This window comes from Alligator mississippiensis, chromosome 2 (genome assembly GCF_030867095.1).
Source record: "Alligator mississippiensis isolate rAllMis1 chromosome 2, rAllMis1, whole genome shotgun sequence".
Classification (NCBI taxonomy): domain Eukaryota; kingdom Metazoa; phylum Chordata; order Crocodylia; family Alligatoridae; genus Alligator; species Alligator mississippiensis.
This window is the reverse complement of record NC_081825.1, coordinates 119,046,525-119,069,111: the sequence shown is the minus strand read 5'-3', so window position 1 is coordinate 119,069,111 and position 22,587 is coordinate 119,046,525. Positions and strand designations below refer to the sequence as shown.

Here is a 22,587-nt window from a genome sequence, read left to right as displayed (position 1 = left end):
CAGAAGAGCAAGCAGGAGAAAAAGGGGAATGGGAAGGAGCTAGTCAGAGAATGGAAACAGAAGTAACTCAGGAGAAGGGGGGGGGCGGGGGGGGAAATCACCCAAATCACAATTTTCACAGATACTTACAGATCATGGGCATTTATACACATACTTGTTTCCCCACGCCATGCCAGCGATCTGCCACTTTTGAGCAGACTTGATTAATCAAGTTTGCTCTGCACATGAGCAGAGGCAAATTGCGTTGTGCCGCATCCAGTTGTATAAGCAGTGAAATGCATGTTAGCACGCAGAAAATGGCGGTGGTGTGCTTTTGAATTTACAGCACTTCTTAAGGCGTTTTAGTTCAAAAGTGCGCCGCCGCCATTTTCTCAGCGCTGACGTGCATATTGCCACTTTTACAATTGCATGCGTTGCAGCACTGAGTACTTTTCAAAGTGCCTGGTGCTGCGGCACTTGCATGTGTAAAAATGCCACGTGTTCCTCGTCTTTTGATTCATCTAATTTAAAACACCTGGGACCAGAATGGCAAAGATGTTGAATACTGAAAACTCATTAATCAGAGACTATATCTGAACTAGATTTTCAGATTATACATGCCTGTGACAATTCTGGCCGTAGACTCTTGAGTCTCGACTTTCTATCAATAAATGGGAATATCAAAATCATCTCTGAATGCTGGAAAACTTTGAAGATAAATTAACATCTGTGATGCTCGCAGATACAAGAATGACGACACCATAAAAGAAGCCCATGAGGAAATTACTAATTTTGCATTTAGCGTAAGGGTTGGAAGCTGTGCAATAAATAAGAGCTGAGACTGAACTGAATTAGGCAGGTTCATGTAAAAAAAACGGTATGTCATGTCATTAAAGACTGTATCAATGCATACACACAAAAGGACCAAATTAATATTGCAAAGGCAACCTTAATCATGGCATTACATAACCTTGGCGTTCACGACCTTTTATTCTAAACAATGTTAATTCTCCTTATATATGTTAATTCAAGATATACATTGATAATCATTTACATCAAAAATACAAAATCAAAATACTAATTCATCCAATATTCTTAAATATCAGTTCTGTATAGGAGTCAAATGCTATGAATATATGAACAAGTTACTATGAGGTAAGCTAGAATATGAATTTATGACCGTATTAACTACAGGGTTTGTTTGTAACTCTGCAATTAGTTGTCCATAAGCATGTGGAAAATGTTAAGCAGCTTATCCAAGAGGAACAAGTTCCCTCACCCATACATTGGAAAAGAGCATGCATATGGGCAGTTACTGTGCTGTTTAGACCCCTGTAGCTATACCCAAAACAGGATAAGCTTATTATTGGTATAAACCAGATTTAGGCAACGTTTTTTTGTCTGAAGTGCCGAAAAACACCACAATGCCTACCTCGGAAGGTACCGGAGTGCCAGCATGGCAAAAAAAACAAGATGAGGGCAAGGGGTACATGGCAGGATGCCCTGCTTGTGCCCTTTGCCCCCCACTCAAAGCCCTTGCCCCACAGCCATACTGCCCCTTGTCCCCCACCCAAAGCCCCTGTCCCCCAGCCCGGGCTCTCTGGCTGCCAGCAGCTACCCCAGCTCTGAGTAGCTGCTGGAGCCCGGGCTGCTTCCAGTAGGGTTTGCAGCATCCCAGCTGCCTGCTGGGAACAGCCCGGAATCCCAGCTGGCAGAAGCTCCCCAGAGTTGGGGCCGGCTGCAGCCAAGAGGCTCCAAACAACTGTGCCGGGCTCCAGCATCAGCTCTGTACCGGCAAATGCAGGCGCGCCTCCGAGTGAGCGGTGGGGGAGGGGCCTGAGGCAGTGCAGCCCTGGTCTCTCCGCTGCTCCTGGCACGGAGGTGATGAGCCCGGTGCAGCTGTTTGTAGCCTGCCTGGGCTCTGGGCAGCTGCAGCAGGCAGGATGCAAACAGCTGTGCCAAGCTGCACAGCTCCGGCATCAGCTCTGTGCTGGCAGCGACTGCACGGGCACCTCGGGGCGGGCTGCGCTGCCCCACTGTCCGCCCCGAGGTGCACAGTAGTGGCCGCCAGCATGGAGCTGATGCCGGAGCTGTGTAGCCCAGCACAGCTGTTTGCAGCCTGCCTGCTGCTTGCTGCAGCTGCCCAGAACCCAAGCTCGGTGAAGTGTTTTTCTTCCTATGTCTTACATTACTGTATGTCATTTCAACTGCCCTTTTCTTTTTCAATTACTTTTTCCCTATCCTGCCTTCCTCTCATCTAGTGTTGAAGAGAAACTCTGAAGTTAAAATGCTTCTAATCCTGATCTTTAAGGGGTAAACTAAAATGGCTTAGAAAGCCAAACTAGAGCATGTGCTACGTCATTAGTGCTGTAAGTCACAGGGAGCCTAGGAAGTCACCCATTAAAATAATGGCAATTTTTAACAATCACCCATTAAATAAGTGCCTTTCTTCTCTTTTCCTACTTAAAAAAAAGTCAAGGAGAAGGAATCCGAGGGACAGTATATTAATTCCATAAAGCGTGCCAAGTTCTTTGGAAACTTGCTGAAAAGCTCTCTAGAAATGTCAGTTATATTAGTTTGCTGAATGCTTTCAAAATATCTGATTAAAACAGATCATAAAGATAAGAAATAGTTCATATTGTTGCCTTTATGACTACAGTATATTAAAGTCCAAAGGTTTTACAATAATTTCATGGGATGTGAAGAAACACAGCCAGCCAAGCTGAACTCAATTAAGTAAATTACTGTATTTATTCAAGCCCATTTTAACATAGGTCCTGATTTTCTTTTCTAAACCATGGTAAGAGAAATGAAATTTTAGGACTAGTCCCATCAATATACGTATGAGCAAAGCTAAACCAGAAGTGGGATAGTCCCAGCAATGATCTCAAATGATCTCTGTATCAAATTAAATAACAGCTGGTTTGGTTATAGAACGTTAACAAGTAAGTTCTGTATGGATGTCATGGTATAAATGTATTCCTTTCTCCCAAACTTTTCTGAGTAAGATGTACTTGTTAGTAGCCTGTAGATCATGTTCAAAGATTGCTACAAAATCTTTAAACATTCAAAAAAGAATCTGTTTTCTTAAAATAAGGGGTTTTTTTTAATTTGTTTGACTCTTTTGTTTTCACTTTATGACTTGTATAGTAGTAGTGTCCAGAGAAGTGTCAGAATTGAGATATGATGCTAAGTATTATGCAAGCATGCAGGTAGACATGGTTTTTGCCTCGCAGAAATAGTCTAGTTCTGCTAAACTCTGTTTGATTAGGGAAAGCAAAATTATGTAAGTATTATTTGCTGATAAGAGAAAGTTTAATCACATTCACTGGGGATGAAAGAAGCGTGGGAATTCTTTTCTGAAAAGGGCAGATAATGAAAAATGTATGTAATTTAAGATTCATTGCTCTTCTGCAATTGTTTCAGCTTATTGATGAAATAACTGAAAACAATATTTTAGATTGACCATAAGGTTGCAGCAGCATAAAGCTGTCTTTTGCAATGTGTAGTGAATGATAACACACTAACTGCTCAGCTTGTGAATGAGCTATTTTTATTATTAAAGCCTGCAAACAACAAAACCTTTGTTTCTGCAGCAGCATGAAAAGACTGTTTTCAGTTGCAAAATAACAGAACCATATATTAAAATTCTCTAAAGGTCTATTTCAGCAATCACTGTCCCGGCTTGACTTAAACTGTTTCAGTAACTGAAGAATAATTGCACTTTAATAAAAGGTTTTGGAAAACCAACATGAGAAGCAGTTACACGTATTAAGCATTCACTGTCTGCTTGACAGATTTACTGACAGTAGGAAGGTTAAACTTGCATCTATAGAACTACTACGAAAAAGTTTAAGTGTGAATCCTTGAGCAATAAGCAATTTCTGTGCATACATATTCTAGAAAAGATATAATTAAGTAAGCAATATTATCGTCTGGTTTCAGTCATTCAGTGTATAACTGTAACTACAGCAACTCCCTATTTGGTCAAAGGCAGGATATGACAAGGTTCTTCCAACCTGAACCTCTGCCAAAATATGATCACAATTTCACTAGCTTAATCAAGTGCCATAGTGTTGAATATATTGGAAACCTTAACTGACATGCTAGCACTCAATCTCACTGGAACTGCAGATGCAGTTCTACAGACACTAGTACCAACTTTGTTGTAAATAGCACTACAGTTTTCTATCCATTTTATAGTCCATCAATCCAATCTATACCTCAGCTTTCTTGCGAGAATGTTGTGAGAACCATATCAAAAGCCTTGCTAAAGTCAAGGTATATCATGTCCACTAGTCCCTCTGCATCCACAGAATCAATCATCTCATCACAGAAGGCGATCAGGTTGGTTAGGTATAACTTGCCCTTGGTGAATCTTTGCTGACTGTTCCTAATCACCTTTTTCTCTTCCAAGTGCTTAGAAATAGATTCCTTGAGGATCTACTCCATGATTTTTCCAGGGACTGAGGTGAGGCTGATCAGTCTGTAGTTCCTTGGATCCTCTTTCTTCTCTTTCGTAAGGATGGTGTAACAAGTGGGTGTCCCAGGGCTCTTTGAATCATTGACCTGCCCACTTGTCTCAGGGCTAACCGCCCACCTACCTCGCCTGCCATGCCTTTAATGAATCCAATGTAAAGTTTACAACAAAGCAGGAGGCTGCCCATTTACTTGCCCTGATGCCAAGGGCCTATACATGGCTCCGAACCTCCCCTTATACCATGTCCCATGCCTCGCAGACGGCATCCTTGGCCTAACACTCAGCCTTAGCATACATGGCCTAACACCTGACCTATAATACAGAGTCCTCACTCTAGGACCCGCATTCCAATGCCTTATGTTGGGACTCTCACAATTCCTGTGCCCTTATACTGGGTTCACAATCTGATTTACTCAGGGATCCCTGCCTGGTTTGGTATCTTCTTGGTCCTCTGCTCCCCCAACACTAGGCCTCAACCCCCTGCCCAACACTGGGCCTCAATCCCTTCGCCCGACACTGGGATTCAATCCCCTTGCCCCAGGAGCTTTACACCCAGCTCCTTCATGGGCTCAGGGCCCCACGCCCCTGGATCCTCACACCCAGCTCCTTCATACGCTTCAGGACTCGCTGTCAACCTGGGCTCCGCCTTAAGTCCCTTCACATGACCTGGGCCCTGCCTCAGGCCACACTGTAAGCCTAGGCCCTTGCTTTGTCTTTGGGGTTTGCTCTCCTAGCCTTTCTCCTCCCGCAAGGCAGTGGGGGTTGAGGCTTTCTGGAGCACCATACGTGCCCTTCACTGGGGAGGCACAGGTGTGGTATTCCTGAGGACTGCCCCGCCACTGGCAATCCCACCATACCATCCAAACCCAGCAGGGTGTAGTTTTACGTCATGCCCCAGGACCAGGAAACTCCAGCCATCCCCATAGTTTCTGCCCTGTACCTCCAAGATGTTACATGAGCAGCAGGGAGATGTTCTCCCCTTGGCTGCTAGAAGCAAACTGCTGGCTCCACAGCTGAGAGTGTACTTTTATCCCAAACAGCTGGGCCCTGTTCCCAATCAGGTAGTTGTGCTTGATTAGGAGTGCAGCCACCTAAAGGCTGCTCTGCTGCATGCCTATGCCCCTGCGTGTTACAGAGCACAACCTGTGCTCTGTTACAGTTGGGCATTATATTTGCCTTTTTCCAACCATCTGGGACCTCTCCCGATCACCATGAGTTTTCAAAGATAATGGCCAGTGGCTCTGCAATCACATCATTCAATTCTCTCAGAACCCTCAAGTACAACCTGTCCATCCCCATTAACTTGTACACATGCAGTTTTTCTAAATAGTCCCTATCCTGTTCTTTTGCCACTGAGTGCTGCTTACCTCCTCCCCAAACTGTACTGCCAGGTGCAGTTGTCTGGGAGTTGACCTCCCAGTCTGGAAGTTGACAATACTCTCTTATTGTGGGTAGTGTCACATGGTAGGGCAAGTCCAATACCAGGCTGATCCTCATTTGTGGGGGCAACATAAATTATATTAATACTGGGACTATTTTAAATGTCCATGGTAAAGAATAGTCATAGGATCAAGGAAGCACATATGAAAGCTTTAAGCTTTTTATCCTTGACATATGCAGGTCAGCCATGCCCCTGGCCCCAACCCTGCATAAGGGCACTTATTTATCCATTGATTGAAAGCGAGAGACACCATAATATACAGCACATGGAATCAAATGTTTGTGTATTTTCCACTAGAAAAGCAAACCATCGAAAAGACAAAAATCTATATTAGACCATGTATGTAACACTACAGTACAAGCTAAATTTAGCAACTATATAATAAAAAACATTGGCAGAATATAAACATATCAGAAAAGTTGGAGTTTTCTGAATTGTCAGTGACTCAAGTGTATACAACATTTAACAGATAAATTTTTATTTTATGCAAAACAGAATGACTGAACATGATTTTGAATCATCAGCTATGAATGTTTTTTCAGTGGAAGCAATATGTATCAGTTTACTAGTAGGAAGCTTATCCAGGTTTGTAAAAACACAAAATGAACTATTTCTACACTGCTGAGAGCACAGAGGCTGTACATCAGAGGTCAGAGAGTCTATTTGTTCTTTTCCCAGTTGTAAAATATACTTATATCATTTGGATTCCAGGGTGCTCAATCTGCTAGCAGAATAAAGATACAGATAGAAGAACGGATTGGAACCGAGTCCAAGATCTCTATTTGTTTCTTCATCTAAAAGCTGTTATTATCTTTAATAGTGCTATTTGTGAGCTTGGGGGAGTTTCTTTTATTTTTGCCCTTGTAACTTTATAGCCATCATTTATATTGACAAAAAAATGTTTTATTTTCCTATATATGTGTCTATACATATAATAATCTTTATTATAAGACTATCCTAAGATTCACATTGTAATTTAGAAGTTCTTTGACATTCATTCCTTATCACAAATATTTCCATTCTACTCACTAGCTAGCCACAATATCTCACCCACAAACCATTTTCTAGTTGACTCCTCTGTTCTTAGTAAGCTTTCAATATTTTCTCTTACCCCTGCATTTCAAAGACCATTAACCATAGCCTCTCTATTCCAGTTATCCACTATGATCAAGATATCACAACATGATTGTGTTATTGGAGGGCTGGGGGAGAGGGAGAATTTATTTTTTTTAAAGAGAGATTACTAGTCAGAGCTACAATCCTCAAAATGATCATAAACTTGGATCTTTTCACATAGCTAGTATTTACATCTGGTTAAGAGTTACTGCATGCAAAAAGAGTTTCTCTGGTCTCCAGCAGAGAGGATAAAACCAATACAGCTGGTATGGGAGAAGAAAAGTTCATAATAAAAAAAACACAGTATACTTTAAAAATACAAGTACTATACCTGCATAGGATCTGGAATGCAAGACAAAACTCTTTCTATATTTTCAGAATTCACATCAACGTCATTTACAGCAATAAGGGCATCTCCTGGAGGCAAAAAATCCAAAGAAGTAACAGATTTAAAAAGGTATGTTCAGACATAATACACAAATCAACAATGTTCTTTTAAAATTGAAAATGCACCCTAAGCTCTAAGATCTACCCTAAGACAACTATAGACACCTCAGTCTAACACCAATAGTATCAAAGTTTTTGAAACAAAATTTAAAATAAAGTAATTCAAAGCATAGAGATCAATGTAAATCAGGATAATCACTGTGGAATTGCTAAAAGTGTATTGTACCAGACCAACCTGACACACCTCTTTGGTAATAGGCATTTAGGGAAAGGAAATGTGACACACAATCTATTCAGGATTCACTGTAACTTCTGGTTGGGTATCTTGTATAGGAAATTAATTAAAAGTTGCAAAGATGGGGAAAAGTAAAAGAACTGCAGGTTCAGTAAAGGACTGGCCAATAGGGAAAAAACAGTTATTGTTCTTAAAAGAAAATAACTGGTTTGGAGGAAGGATGCCAACAGTTCTGAAAGAATCAGTCTTGGAACCAAACTTATTTAATATTTTCATTTATGATCTTGCCACAAAAATTATGGACATACTAATGAAATTTTCTGACAAAGTTTGGAAGCATAAGTAGTATAAAAGAAAAATGGAGAAAAAGAAATGAAATGAAATGTAATAGTACAAAGTGCACTGATAAATATCTACTTGGGAGCTCATCAGCTGAAAATGACAGAGGAGGAGAAAGATATGTGTTAATCATCTCGACTGTGAGCCACTGTTGCGATCTGGCTGTGATTGAACAAGACAGAGTGCTAGGATACATCGAGAAAAATATTTCCACTAGGAAACTATGAATATTCTTTTAACGAGGCACTGGTGAGACCTCATTAAGGAGCTATGTATAATTCTGGCCGCCTGGGTTCAGGAAAAATGAATTCAAATTAGCTCAGGCATATGGAAAAACTATTGGGATGATCATCATGTGGAGAAGCTCTCTCACAAGAGAAGACTAAAAGGGCTTGGCTTGTTTAGTCCACCAAAATAAAGCTGAGAGTCAGGGAGATTGTTTTGGAGAAAATATTGGGAATGGAGCAGGCTATTTAAGTTAAAGGATAACACTAGAACAAATGGATACGAACTAGCCATGAATAAATTTATGCTGGAAATTGGAATAAAAATATCTAACCATCAGAAGACAGATATTCTGGAAAAGACTTCCAATACAAGCACTGACAATAAAAAAAACAAACAAACTAGGTTTAAAATGGAGCACAGAGTTAACAACTGGAATGATAAGAAGTATTTAATTGAGAGAGGTGACTAGATTTGATGATCCAGGAGGTTCCTTCTAGTCATATATGCTTAATAGCCTTCCCATCAGAGACAGATACTTAGTCAAATAAAAAAAAGTTCAGTTCCATAAAGTGTGTTGATTACTAGCTCATTCCTGTAAAAAAAAAAAAACAAAAAAAAAAACAACACACACACACAAAAACAAACAAACAAACAAACCCCCCCAGGAAAGACAATTTTACCAAATTATGTAAACCAGTCTCTTAGTACTTTGATACCAGGGTAATATGTGCACTACCCAGGGCCAATTGATTTAAATTGAGTTGATTTAAATCAGGAAACCAAAAGCCTGATTTACATAACTGATTTTAATCAATTTTGTGTGTGTGCATGTGCGTATTATTTTTTAAAGAAAGGTTTATTTTCATTGGTTGATATGACAACTAAAACATGTTGCTTTACAAAGAAATATAGTTTTTACAGTAGATTTGTACCTATGTTTCCTAGGTACACAAATTGTGTGTGTGCATGTGTGTAATGTAGCTTAACATATATGGGTTGTTAGAAATTCTACATTTTAGTATGTTATAAAATGCTGAAATACATATTATTCACTAGATTAACTTCTCTCTCGTATTTATATCAAGCTGCATTAAGATGGCAACTTGAATTTAAGAAACACAAAACCAGCACTTCAAATTTATTAAACAAAACTTTAATGTTTAGATACAAAAACTTTTTTTAAATCAAAACATGGTGCTCATTTACAACTGGTTGGTCACATCTACACATGCCATTAGAAGGCAACAATAAACTGCAGAGCTTATTGATCTGCAGTTTATAGTTCCTAGGAAGCTTCCGGGGATGCAGTTTACATGTGCACCTTGACTGCAGCACACTGAGATGCATTGCATCAACTCCAGCTGGCAGGTGGTCCAGGGAGTTGCAGAGGGGCTGGCTGGGGCACGAGGGTGTTTCAGCATGGGACTAGGCAGCAGGCAACCCCAGCGCTGAAGCACCCGTGTGCCCCAGCCAGCCAATCAGTGTCTACACATGAGTTGCTGCACACAAAAAAGTTCTACAGGGTAGGACTTGTATTTACAGTATTTACAGTATATAGGACTTGTATTTACAGTATTTACAAGTCCTACCCTGCTGCAGAGTTTATTACTTTTGTGCATCCTAACAGAGGCACACGTCTATGCTGACATGTTTACTACGTAATCAGTCAACTGTACAGTAAATGTCTTGTATAGACGTGCCCACTAATTTATTAAATACAGTAAAATACACTGATACAGTAAAATCACTGTTATCTGGCATCCCCGGGGTAAGGAGATTGATGGTTATGGAAAAACTACAGTTATCCAAAATAACCCGGCAGGGTTTTCTGATAACGTGGAGCTGTGTGTGGGGGAGGGGAGGGAGTGGCAGCGGCCGCACGCAGAGCAGCAGCAGCTGCAGAGTGCAGCACAGAGCGGCAGCAGAGTGGCACTCGGCGCAGGGCAGTGGATACGGAGTGGCTGTGCAAAATCCACCCCTCCCCCCCCCCCCGCGTCTGCCTGGCGGAGCAGGTGGAGGGAATAACGCAGAATAATGGCAGCGCCGGGTGGTGTGTGGCGGCAGCAGCTGCCGTACGCAAGCTTTCCCCCACCCCCTCCCCACGTCCAGCTAACTGGCTGGAAATTCCAGTTATTAAAGTATTCCAGTTATTTAAATGCCTAATAGCAGAGATGTTATCGTATTGGTATTAACTGTTGCAGTATTAAAAGTATGAACCATGGTTAGTCAACTGAGCCAGGTTTTTCAGATCACCCTGGAGCAAATTATTTAAAATGCCTAGGTGAAAGTCATTTAAACTTAAGTTCCTACTTGCCTAATTCTCTTTAAAAATGAGGCAGTAATTTTTTTACCTAGGCTGTTTAGAAATTTTACCCCATTTCTCTCAAGTTTTTAGAACTCACAAATCTCCTCTTCCTCCCCATTTTTATTCATCGACTGCAAGAGAAAAAACAAGCTTTCCTGTTTTTTTTCAAATCCCTATTGATTTCTCAGCTTTGCATGAATCAGCCCAAATGAAGAAAATATTCTTTCTTTCTGCACATGCAGAAGAGGCTACTGCTGGTAAAAGCTGGTTCAGTACTTCAACAAACTCTGGTTCCAGATGCTTTGCTAGTAACGTCCACTGTTCAGTGGTGTGACTTCCTTGAAAATACCCTCAGCAAACATGTACTGCTTGAATGTTCACCTCTAGCTCTGAAATTTATTATGTTTAGCATAATTGATGGATGATTAGTAGATGCCCATGTCATAGCCGCGTTTTCCTTTTTGGCAATTAGGCATCTACCCTGGTATTTTGTAGTAAGACTATTGGGAAGAAAATGAGGTGAAGTAAGTACTTGATCCACCTGCTTCTTAACTACCTGCAATTTAACTTTGCTGTTGGACATGCTTAAAGTTTCTTTAAGTTCTTCCAAAAGTGCAACAGCACCTGCAATACAGCAGCAATCTTTCTGTAGTTTATCCAAGGTGATAGAAATAGGGTTTAGTATATTCAGTATATTCATAATATCTTCTATATTTCCCTTTAATCCAATGTTATTATTCTAGCCATGATATTTCTATCAATTTTGTTATGATTGTCTTCACAGATGTTCACCAGGATAGCCCAGTTCTTAATAAATAGCTCAAAACAGTCAACCACTGAATTCCATCATATACCTTGGGGGAGAATTAGATTGGATCCCCCAATGTCTGCTTCTCTGTACATATGTGAAGGAACCAAAATGTCCATTTAACTGACGTACCAAGAACGCATCAGAAGCAATGGGTTGATAGTTACAGAATCATAAGTATTCATAATTTGAAAATAATCAAAGCTTGGATAGAATAAAACAAGAGTTTGATACCATACAGATTGGCTCAGTGGTTAATCCTGATCAAAGAGTACACATGATAGTTTCTGCTGGAGTCAGAGGCCAGGTTCTAACTACTGTGATATCGTTGCTGATTCTTTGCATCCGGTAGTATAGACCTTACAACCCTTGCAGGATCAAGCCCCTAATACATGAAATATCATGCCATATTTCTGAAGCTTTACCTCAGAATTTAGATATTTTCCCCGTTGTTGTTAGAAAAAAAAAAAATCAGTGTTCAATTCCAGAAGTTTCAGTAGAGGCTCAATGACTCAACATATTGCTTTATTTAAATTATTTTTAATAGAGTATACTAAATCTATACCACAGCCTATGTTGTATTAAATTCAAATGTCATTTTAAGATGGTTTATTTTTTTTAAGGAAAACTTTAAATTATAATTTAAAGTCTCATTTAAATTTTGAAACGTCTCATTTCAATTTTAGAAGTGCAGTTTTTAATTTTTTTAAATAATTAAATTTTTATCCACCCTGGCACCACCCAAATACTCAAACCATTATGAAGATTTAGTCTAACATTTCTATCAAAATAATAATTAAACCAGAGATTAATTCTAGCATTCAACCCCATGGCTACTAGATGAACTAGAAGTTCTCTTTTAGGGAAATACCAAATGTCCATTCCAAGACCAGATGGCCCATCAAGGTAGTGTGGCTCAGGTACCTGAACTGCTGTAACAAATAGCATACAAGGACTGATGCGGCTAGCATCATACTGTCTTTGACTCCTTAGCCCAAATGATTAAGTACCTATTTATAGCTGGGTTGCCTGGGAATAGTCTTTAGTGCAAGTTTGACCTCACCCCTCTGGATTCAAAGCAAAACACTGTTGCTACTCTGCCACCATGCTCCTTCAAAGAGATGTGCTTCAATTAAAACTGTTTTCTTCCTTTCTATTAAAGGTTTATAAATGATAGTGGGTTTTCCATCTCCTATTTAAACTGTCCCAAAGGCTTCTGTAAGCCTTGATAGAGCATGGATTTGTGCAGCCATTGATCAGTATATATAGAAATTATTAGGGGAGCACCTTAGAGATTTTTTGGGCCTATACTAATGAGTAATTTTTAACGAGCCATATCGGCCTATACTGATCCAATTGTCGATATGCAGGAGCACAGCCCGGCAGCATGGAGAGCAGCACTGGCTGATAAATCTTTTGTGGGGGAAGGGGTGTGGTGGGGAGCAGTTAGAAGCCCCTGCAGTGAGGGAGGGAGTGGGGTTGGAGCTGTGGCAGGGACAGGCACTGCACAGCTGGGACAGGACAAGGTATGGAGCCGTGGCTCATCTGGGGAACGCAGGGGAGGGCAGCTCCTGCTGTTGGATGCACCCTGGGAGGGCATGGGAGGCATTTGCCCCCCAGATCTGTGCATGGGGCAAGGGTGGGCTGCCACTGCGGGCTGGGCCAGGGGCAGCACTAGACTCTTCCCAGTGAGGGGTTGAGCCGGGCTGCTCTCAGAGCGGGCAGCGGTGGTGCTGCTACGGGGGAGGGGGGGGGGGAAGGAGGGTGCAATGGAGAATTTTGGGGTTCCTGTAGCCCACCCCTTAAAGTCCCCCTCCCAGCACCACTGCCTCCTGCCCCAAACAGAGCCCTGGCCCAGTCCACCCCACTGGAAAGAGCCCGGCACCACCACCGGCCCCAGCCCACCACAGCAGCCCACACTAGCCTCATGCACAGATCCAGGGGGCACACACCTCACCATGCCCTCCTGGGGTGCGTGCAGCAGCAGGAGCTGCCCCCCCACCTCCATACTCTCTGAATGAGCTGCTTGCAGCTCTGTTCCATGCCCCGCTCCAGCTGTGCAGCACCCAAGCCCCTTCCTTCCCCCATGCCCTTCTCCCACAGACAGACTTACCAGCCAGACACTGCTCTCCACATTGCTGGGATGTGCTCCTGGCAACCTGTGTGCTGTGCTGCAGCTGCGCACATGCACATGGCATTTATTGGTGACATTCTTGGCCACATCAGCCAAAAACGCCAATCGCCAATAATGTCAATTTTCCTTTTATCAGAGCCAATATGATATGGGACCGATGTATTGTTGCACCTCTAGGAATTATACAGATGCCCATTATCATTAATCAGAGTAAGCCTAAGTGGGCACATCTACATGTGCAATTAATGCAAAGCCATAAACTCTGTTGCTTGTCATACTGGAGTTTATTGCTCCTGGGCAGGCTGTTTGCATGTGTGCCTGGGACCACAGCACACTAAGCGAGGTTGGAGCAGCCCTGGCTAGCAGGGAGCCTTAAAGTCAGCCTGCCACTCTGGGGCTGCTCCCCCTGGCTCAACATGCTGTAGAGGGGCTAGCAGAGGCACAAAGGGGCTCCAGTGCAGTGCTAGCCAGCAGACAGCTCCTGCACTGAAGCACCCTCATGCCCTAGCCAACCATGTCAGCATCTACACATGCGGGGCTGGGGAGTAAAAAATTCTGCAGCAGGATGGTACTTGCATTTATAAGTACTACTCTGCTGCGAAGTTTATTAGTTTACTCCAGCCTAACAGCCCTGAATGTGTAGACGCCGAGACATTTACTGTGGAGCTAATTAGTTAACTCCTCAATAAACATCTCATGGACATGCACCCCGTAACAGCTTGAGCCATAGATCTTTATGACTAGAAAGCAGATCATACATGACCTAAGCAGAAGTGCTGGGAAAGTCAGAAGTGCCTAGCTTCTAGGCACCTCACTCAGAAAGTCAACGAAGAGGAAAACAATAGATAAGATAGTAAAGTAACAGCACACGAAAACAAAGGTCTGAGTGTCCTAGTATTACAGGTCCCCCAGTCTGGTGGGAGCGTCACAATGTCTGGTGAAAATAGGATGTGAATGACATCATCTAAACAAGTTTAGTGATTGTTGGAACTAGAAAGTGTATGTTGTAAACATAAGCTGTTTTGATTAACGTATAAAAGGGGTCTGGGAATCCTGAATACTTTACAGTTTGATAGGGGCCATATTTCATGCTGATGCCTTGTCTCGCAAATAAGCCTCGCTGGCACTGGGTATGGTGCTATTGTTTGGTTGTTTGTTTGTGAACAATAAAACCCAAATGTCTTTGTTACTAATAACTAGAGCCTGGGGTCTTTTTATTGCAACTAATGAGGTCATTAAAATTAGTAATAGTGGTATAGTATCATCAATGGCATGCTGATAGAGAATGAATAAACTATCCAAATGGAGGATGCCTGACATAACTGGTACTACTCCACCCCTGGTCACACCACACATGACAGGAGTCTGACACTGGTGACTGACTGGAGTCCACTGACAACAGCTTTCTAATCTCTCTTAAAATAATGTACCTTACTTTCAGTTCATTGACTCTCCCCACCCCCCAATAGGTGCAGCTTCAGTCTCATTTTCTTTCCATGCTACAGGAAACTAGTTTGAGTAGATTATAGTTTGCTTGGTTGAATGCTCCTTCTGCAAAAACTGAAGCAAAGCTAAATAGGAGAAATAAGTTTTTTTATTTAATTTTCAAAGTGATTGACTCCACTGTCATTCTTTTCTTCTTGTGGAAATAAACTAAAAACCTGAAGTGCTGCTCTTAAAGAGTTAACTGAAAAGCAAGAGCAAGTTTACTTGGATCCAAAACAAACTCTTTTCTGAAGTACAAAGACTACTTTAAAGAAGTTCATGCAAACCACCTGCAAAAAATAAACTGTTGCCCATCAAGTGAGTACAGCATATGGGTCTTCTATTAACGAAAACTATTAATAGCTCCCTTTGAGAAAGAGAATTGCCTACTAAAAGGTGGTTAGATCTTCTTTATAGAGATGAAAAACTAGTGTACAGAGCTAACAGCTTTCTTCAGTTATATATTTTTCTTCAGAACACATCTGAAGTAGATTAAGTTCCTGCCTCACAGTTCTTCTCTTTTTTAAGTGTTGTTTAATCCAATCTTCCCTTCTTAGCATCTTCATTAGGAAGGATGGCATGAACAGTAATGGCCCTCTGCCTCTTTCATTTAGCAGTGCAGCTTGAAACTTAACTAATACATAAGCACGACACCATTTCTTTGATCAGATGAGAACCTGATAGTGTTTAACACTGAAAAATGCAAGGTTCTCCACCTTGGGAGGAAAAACCTGCAGCATCCTTATAGGATCGGCAGTGCTATGCTGGCTAGCACTATGGAAGAAAGAGACTTGGGGGTCATAATTGACCACAAGATGAACATGAGCCTTCAATGCGATGCTGCGGCTAGTAAAGCGACCAAAACGCTGGCTTGCATCCATAGATGCTTCTCAAGCAAATCCCAGGACATCATTCTCCCCATAGTACTTGGCCTTGGTGAAGCTGCAGCTGGAGTACTGTGTCCAGTTTTGGGCCCCACAATTCAAAAAGGACGTGGAAAATCTTGAGAGAGTCCAGAGAAGAGCCACGCACATGATCAGAGGTCAGGAAAACAGACCTCTCATAGCCTTATGACGATAGGCTGAGAGCTATGGGGCTCTTTAGCCTGGAAAAGCACAGGCTCAGGGGTGATCTGATGGCCACCTATAAGTTTAGGGGTGACCACCAGTATCTGGGGGAACGTTTGTTCACCAGAGCACCCCAAGGGATGACGACTAGGTCGAATGGTCATAAACTACTACAAGACCATTTCAGGCTGGACATAAGGAAGAATTTCTTTACTGTCCAAGCCCCCAAGGTCTGGAATAGCACCTACATTGAACACCTTGAACACCTTCAAGAGAAAATTGGATGCTTATCTTGCTGGGATCCTATGACCCCAGCAGACTTCCTGCCCTTTGGGCAGGGGGCTGGACTCGATGATCTTCCAAGGTCCCTTCCACCCCTAATGTCTATGAAATGTATATTGTGCGTGGGGGGAGGGGGAGGTGCATGTGAGGGGAGGAAAGGAGTGTGTGTGGGTTGAGGTGATGTTTGGAGGGTAGGCGTGCATGTGGTGGGGGGGGAGGGAAGGAGAGGTTGCCCATGTGCTAGGTCACAGGAGCTGGCTGGGGGGAGTAAGGAGATGAGAGCAGGCGGTACATGCAGCAGAGCTCATCCAGCCAGGGCGGTACAGGTGTGATCACCCCCCCACCCTCCATTCAGCCAATAGGAGCCCTCACAGTGTTCCACATGGGGCTACGCCGCTGCTTCCACCCAGGGCAGCCCGTGCCACACCTGCCCATACCAACCAGACAGCACTTCACCAGCCCCAGCCAGCATGCACAGTTTCCCAGTGGGGCTGTTGCCACAGCCACCCAAGTACTGCTCACCTCCCCTACCTCCAGTGGCTCCTCCTGCCCCTGCTGCACTGTTCGGGGCAGCAGGTAACACAGGGAAGCCATGACGATATGTGCTAAATAGCAGATGTCCAGCTAGGCTGGGGGGAAAGCTGCAGCTGGGCAGCTCCTGCCCCCGCATATGGGGCTTCAGCTCCAGCTCCCAGCTACCTTCCATCACTTGGCTGCCCTGCACAACAAGCAATGACCTGCAGGCAGCCGAGTGGGTGGAAGGCAGCTGGAGCCTCAAATGCTGAGGTAGGAGCCACCTTGCAGCAGCTTCTACCCCACACCCTCCTGGCTCGATGTCTGCTGCACAACACGTCCCCATGGCTTCCCTGCATTACCTGACATCTGGAGTGGCACAGCAGGAGGAGGACGAGAAGCTGCTGAAAGCAGGGAGAGTTGAGCAATACCCAGGCAGCTGTAGCCATATTGGGAGGAGCCCTGCAGGCAAGCTGTGTGCTCTGGCTGGGGCCACAGGCTCTCAATAGGAAAGAGTGGGGCCTAGCCCCATGCAGAACAATGCAGGGGAAGCCGTGGGCAGATGCAATCAATTGGAGGGGGTCTGCCCTTGGTCAGATCCAAGGTGTTGGTGGGCTGAATCTGGCCAATGGGCTATATTTTGCCCACTCCTGATGTAGAGAGTTGGCCAAAGCACTGAAGGATGCTAGAGGACCATCAGAATGTGGACATATCTTCAACTGTGCATACCTCTACCTTTGCTGTTTGCAGCACTCCAAACACATATGAAGCACTTCAGATGGTAAGTCTGCCCATGGCCTTAGGGCTGCTGAGTATAACTTAACAATACTATCACTGTTACCACATTTTAAAGATGATGGAATGGTGGCTGAATTACTTTGCCACCAAGGAGAGTGCACCTAAGAGCTGCAGAGCTCAGAAGTTTCATGACTGCAAATGAGTTGTTCAGCCTCTATCAATACAGAGATTATGAACAAGCAATATTAAGTGGCTATGTTAAAAAAAAGGGTTTTTTTTTTGTGGATTAGTATAATTGGCAGAACTAATTTTGTTCATTACTTCAGTTACATATACTATACATTTAAAACTGTTAAAAAACTAAAGAATTTGAAACTCTTACTGCTGGGAAGACAGCAGTCAAGTCTTTTAATGTTCCAAGAGAGAAACTTCAAACCAACTGTACACATTTTTTTGTGGGAATGCAGTAAACACCTTAACATTTAAAAAAGGAAGGCTTTTATACCATACCATTAGATGTATAATTTTCAAGGAATAGATAACTTTTAACTGCCTTTTAAAAAGTAGTATTTACATGCAATAGACTCAGCATGTATCATCATTTGACACCTAACTCTTCATGTATTTAAAACTTTAATTCTAGTGGTAAATATTTATTCTATTCAAGCTGTAAAAATGGACATGCATGCTATAAATAGAGCACCTTTCCAAGAGGCTCAGCTAAAGCAATTCCACAGGTGGTCTTCATTGTGTTAAAGAATGCTTTATCATCTTCGAGAACTACCCAAAAAGGATTCCTGAAGGTGCACTCTTCCAGTAAATGCACAGAGAAACATAACTAAAAAGGTCTGAAATGTTAGCAAAGGGTTATTGGAAAAGAGGGAGCACTGCCCAAGATTACAAATTCTAGCAAGAACATGTAATTTAGAAAATATGACTAACATTTCTTGACTACAATATCACCTTAAAATATGGCAATTTAAAACAAAACAAACAAAAAAAACCCCCACAACAGTAAGAGATTTCCACCCCTTTGTCCATCATACAATAACAATTCAATATAAATTTGAGTAATTAGTTTAGGTACTTTGATGCTAGGTGGGCTCTTCTAGGTTTTTGCAATTACCATTTGGTAATAAAGGCATTATGCTCATTTAAAAAGTGAAGGCTTAATGGAGTTGAACTTAAATCTGTTCCTACTGAATTTAAGCTAAATCAGAATAAGAGTGCTAATCCATTATTTTGCAACTGCTCAGCCTGGCTTAAAAACAAAAAACTGTGTTAAATTGATGAAATGCTGCAAGCCATTGTTTCCCTCATGGTTCCCAATGTGTATTCCATTACTCCCAGCTGGGCTTCAGGTGTAAATGAGTGTATCATTTTAGGACAGTAAGGTTGTACAGATGACACAGCATATTGATGTTTTTAATCATTTTGATTATGCACAGGTGAGTGTGTGCGTAGGGGGGGGAGGAGGAAATCTAGGTCATTTCTAGAGAATTGATAAACTTAAACAGCCATAGAGCAGAGAAATTCAGTGGAAATATTCCATTGTTTACCTAGTTCTGAAAAGCATAACTAGATTTTTCTTTTCATAGCTTTGAAGCCAATCCAGCCACATAGTTGCATGCAAGAATTCAGGTTTTTTCAGTTACATTTTTTTACTGTAAAGTGCATGATTTTTTTATTTGACTTGCTGTTCTAATTTGTTTTCATTTCTCCCAGCAAATGCACTATTGAATTAATGTACATTATGGAGTATATCAATACATTTTCTAAGAGGCTAGACAAAATTACAGTAAGGCGAAGCCATCTCCAGTTTTAGAAGCAACTCTTGTGAAATAGTAATAAAGCAGAGAAAGCTTATTACAGAAGCAGCTTCGAAAAGATCAGAGCTTAAGTCAAGAAATATATCATAAAGAAAAATACATGTTTCTTTCTTCAAGGTATACCATATGGTACTTCCCTTCCAGCAGACACAAAAAAAGCAAAACAAATTGACCTCTGGGGTTGTGAGAGATATATACATATACTTACTTTCTCATTCTTTTTTTTTTCTTTTAGTTACTTTTTTTTTTTTTTTTTTTTTTAAATCAGTCCACCAGAAGTCAGTGGGATTTTATAAGTGGTAGATGTTTTTGCTTTCTTTTGCCTTTGGAATTGGAGGACAGAGAATCAGAAAATGTTATTTATATTTATAAATATAAATATATTTTATCTTTAATATCCCAATAATATAATGTATTTAATTGATATATTATCATTATTAATAATATTGAATAATATTTAATATCCAAAGGCAAAAGAAAACAAAAACATCTACCACTTATAAAATCCCACTGATTTCTGGTTGATTGATTAAAAAGTAACTAAAAGAAAAAAGAATGAGGAAGTAAGTTCTCCCCACCCCCACCCCCCCGCTTTAGTCTTTCCCACCAGTTTAAAATGCATTTTGAAAAACAATACAAAAATCCCTTGTAAAAAATAAAATTGTAAAAAAATAAATAAAGTTGCCTCAGATCTCTAAATCCAAGAGGAAACTACTATTTGAAAATGCTTAGTTATTTAGATTTTTAAGAGTTATGGTATTTAAGGTTTTTCTTCCATACCTCCCAAATCTAAGAATGAGCCATCTGTTTACAGCGTCAGGTGCAAGTTAATCTAAGATTCAGAAAAAATATGTCCTTTTAAAAAAGGTACACCTTTAGTAACACTGTCTAACATGCAAAACTTCTTTTTTTCTGTTAAGGAATCATGTCAGGGACAAGTGCGATGGAAAGTGAATACTCTCACAGGAGGAAAGTCTTCTGCATTTCATTATTCTGATGGAAGAGGACATATAGGACTTTTGCTTGAAGACTTGACTTTAATAACCTTCTCAGTTCCACTAAGTCACTTATGAAAGAAATTTAAAAGGAATAAACATTCACACTTTTGTTCAAATAAATGAGAAAAAAACTCCAACCAAGCCATCATGCATATATTCCATTAAAAAAAACCAAAAAGTGAATCTACTGTTTAGCTCTATATTCTAGAGCAGTGGTATAATACTTCTATCTTGAGCTCCCATCATCTTTTCCAGTACGTGCAGCCTTTTCTCTGCGGAATTACCTCCGAGTGCTTTGGATTTTGGGGCCACTTTCACATGAATTTTAGCCATGCATTAATGCTGTTACTGATGGAAGGACATATTGACCTTGCATGGGAATATCTTCATTTATCTTCATGAAGCAGCTATTGCTTTAAGAAATACTGTGTAACAGATGTTTTTTATTATTCTTTTTAGTACTTCCCCCTCAATCAATAATAGCATGTCTGTGAATGGGTAAACATGTATAAAACCATAAAAATAAAAGGTAAAGTATTATACACAAAACTGGAGATGGATATCTCCACCAATGTAGCTCATGCTACATTCCCCCCCACCCCTTCACATTTAGGAAGTAAAAATTGTTCCCTAAGTAATGATAGATCTTTTTTTTTTCTACAAAGACATCTGTACTACAATGCTCAAGTAGGTCTTCAATTGGAGGAGCAGAAAACAGAATATGCTATTTTGTTTTTATCACAAGCCTGTCTTTAAAAGCCGATTTTCTTGGATCTGTGCATTTATTTTGATGGACCTACCGTTTATTTAACAGATAAAAAATGGAAGGAGAAAACTCTAGCAGTAGAAAAGAGAAGTTATACAGCTCATAAAAAGGTAAAATATTCACACACATACTGAAGAAATGGTTAAAAAAAAATCTGATCATATTCAAAAGTTCCAAATTACATCATTGCTGAAATATTTGCAGAATTTGCTCAATTCACAAATTTTAAAATAAAAGTTTGGCTCTGAAAAGTTCAGATTTGCGGTGAGACTATGCACCCTCACTGAACTTAAACATTCAGCTGCTTCAATTATTTTATTTTATATTTTTTTGGTCAGGATTCCTTTTGAGCCCCTTCACATCTTGAGAAAGATGAAAGATTCTGGTTTTCCAGTTCGTTATTGAGATTCTCAATCTGTATCTCTGGTAAATAATTTTTTTTTTTTAAAAGGACAACTCCTACATTTGAGCAACACCAGTCTTCAACATAAACTCAGTTATTTCATCACCCTCACCTAATAGTAGAGAAGAACTAAATGTATATGTTGATATAGCATAATAGCTAGGATGAATATATTAACTGAAAATTACACTAAACAAATTCTAAATTGAGAATATAGTTAAGAACTTCTAGGAGTGTTTAATAAAGCAGAATTTTGGCATAACGTATTCATTAAAAAATTAATTTGGGCAAGTGAAAACAATTTAGCTACAGTACAAGGATTTGCTATAGTACAGTCTTGCTATGGAACAAGAGGTGTTTACAAGGATGTAAGATGGACACTGCTACAAAGCAATCACCTGACTGCACATAACTTTGAACATAATAAAGACCAACTGTATTCAGAGCAAGACATTTTAACTTTTTTGGGCCAATGAAAAACGTTATCTAAAATCTGATTTAGCATTGTGAAGTATGATCTACCCGAACCAGTTAATTAAAAAAAAAAAAATGTCTTTGCAGTGAGCAGCTTAATCCAAGAGCTAAATTGTACCTTTCGCTGTGCTATAGGTTCCCTGAAAAAAAAACCACAAAAAACAACCCAAACCAAAACCCCCTCAAAAACAAATCAGTTGATTCTCAAGTAACAGAACTACTGCACTTCCCATATTGTCAGAGCAACAGTTACATTATACATGCCTTTTAAACTATAATAGCCATTAGGAATTACATGCCAATACCTCTGTGCTATATATTGCCTAGAGTGAGGGGTTGCCAGCCTTTCAAGAGTGGCAGGCCACTTTAGTGGAATTAAATCCGAAGGCAGGCTGCTGTCTCAGACTTCAAACCAGAGGTTGCTGCCCCTTGTCTTAAGGGGCTGCTGCTATAATAGGTAGTGCCATCTAACCAACAATAGCTAAAAGATTCCCAGGGGAAATGTTGCTGGTAAGCACCT

General features: G+C 40.9%; 1 protein-coding gene across 4 annotated transcripts in view; it reads right to left on the bottom strand.

Annotated features, from left to right (window-relative positions):
• Positions 1–22,587, bottom strand: part of INTU (inturned planar cell polarity protein) — a 94,021-nt gene that overhangs the window by 46,900 nt on the left and 24,534 nt on the right. For all 4 annotated transcript variants that reach the window (XR_002092575.2, XM_019494777.2, XM_019494774.2 and 1 more), the window contains exon 3: positions 7,348–7,433. Coding sequence is in view for 3 of the 4 variants with exons in the window: in XM_019494777.2 (XP_019350322.1) it covers positions 7,348–7,433 (86 nt within the window). In the remaining variant the exon portion in view is untranslated. The remainder of the gene's footprint in view (positions 1–7,347; positions 7,434–22,587) is intronic.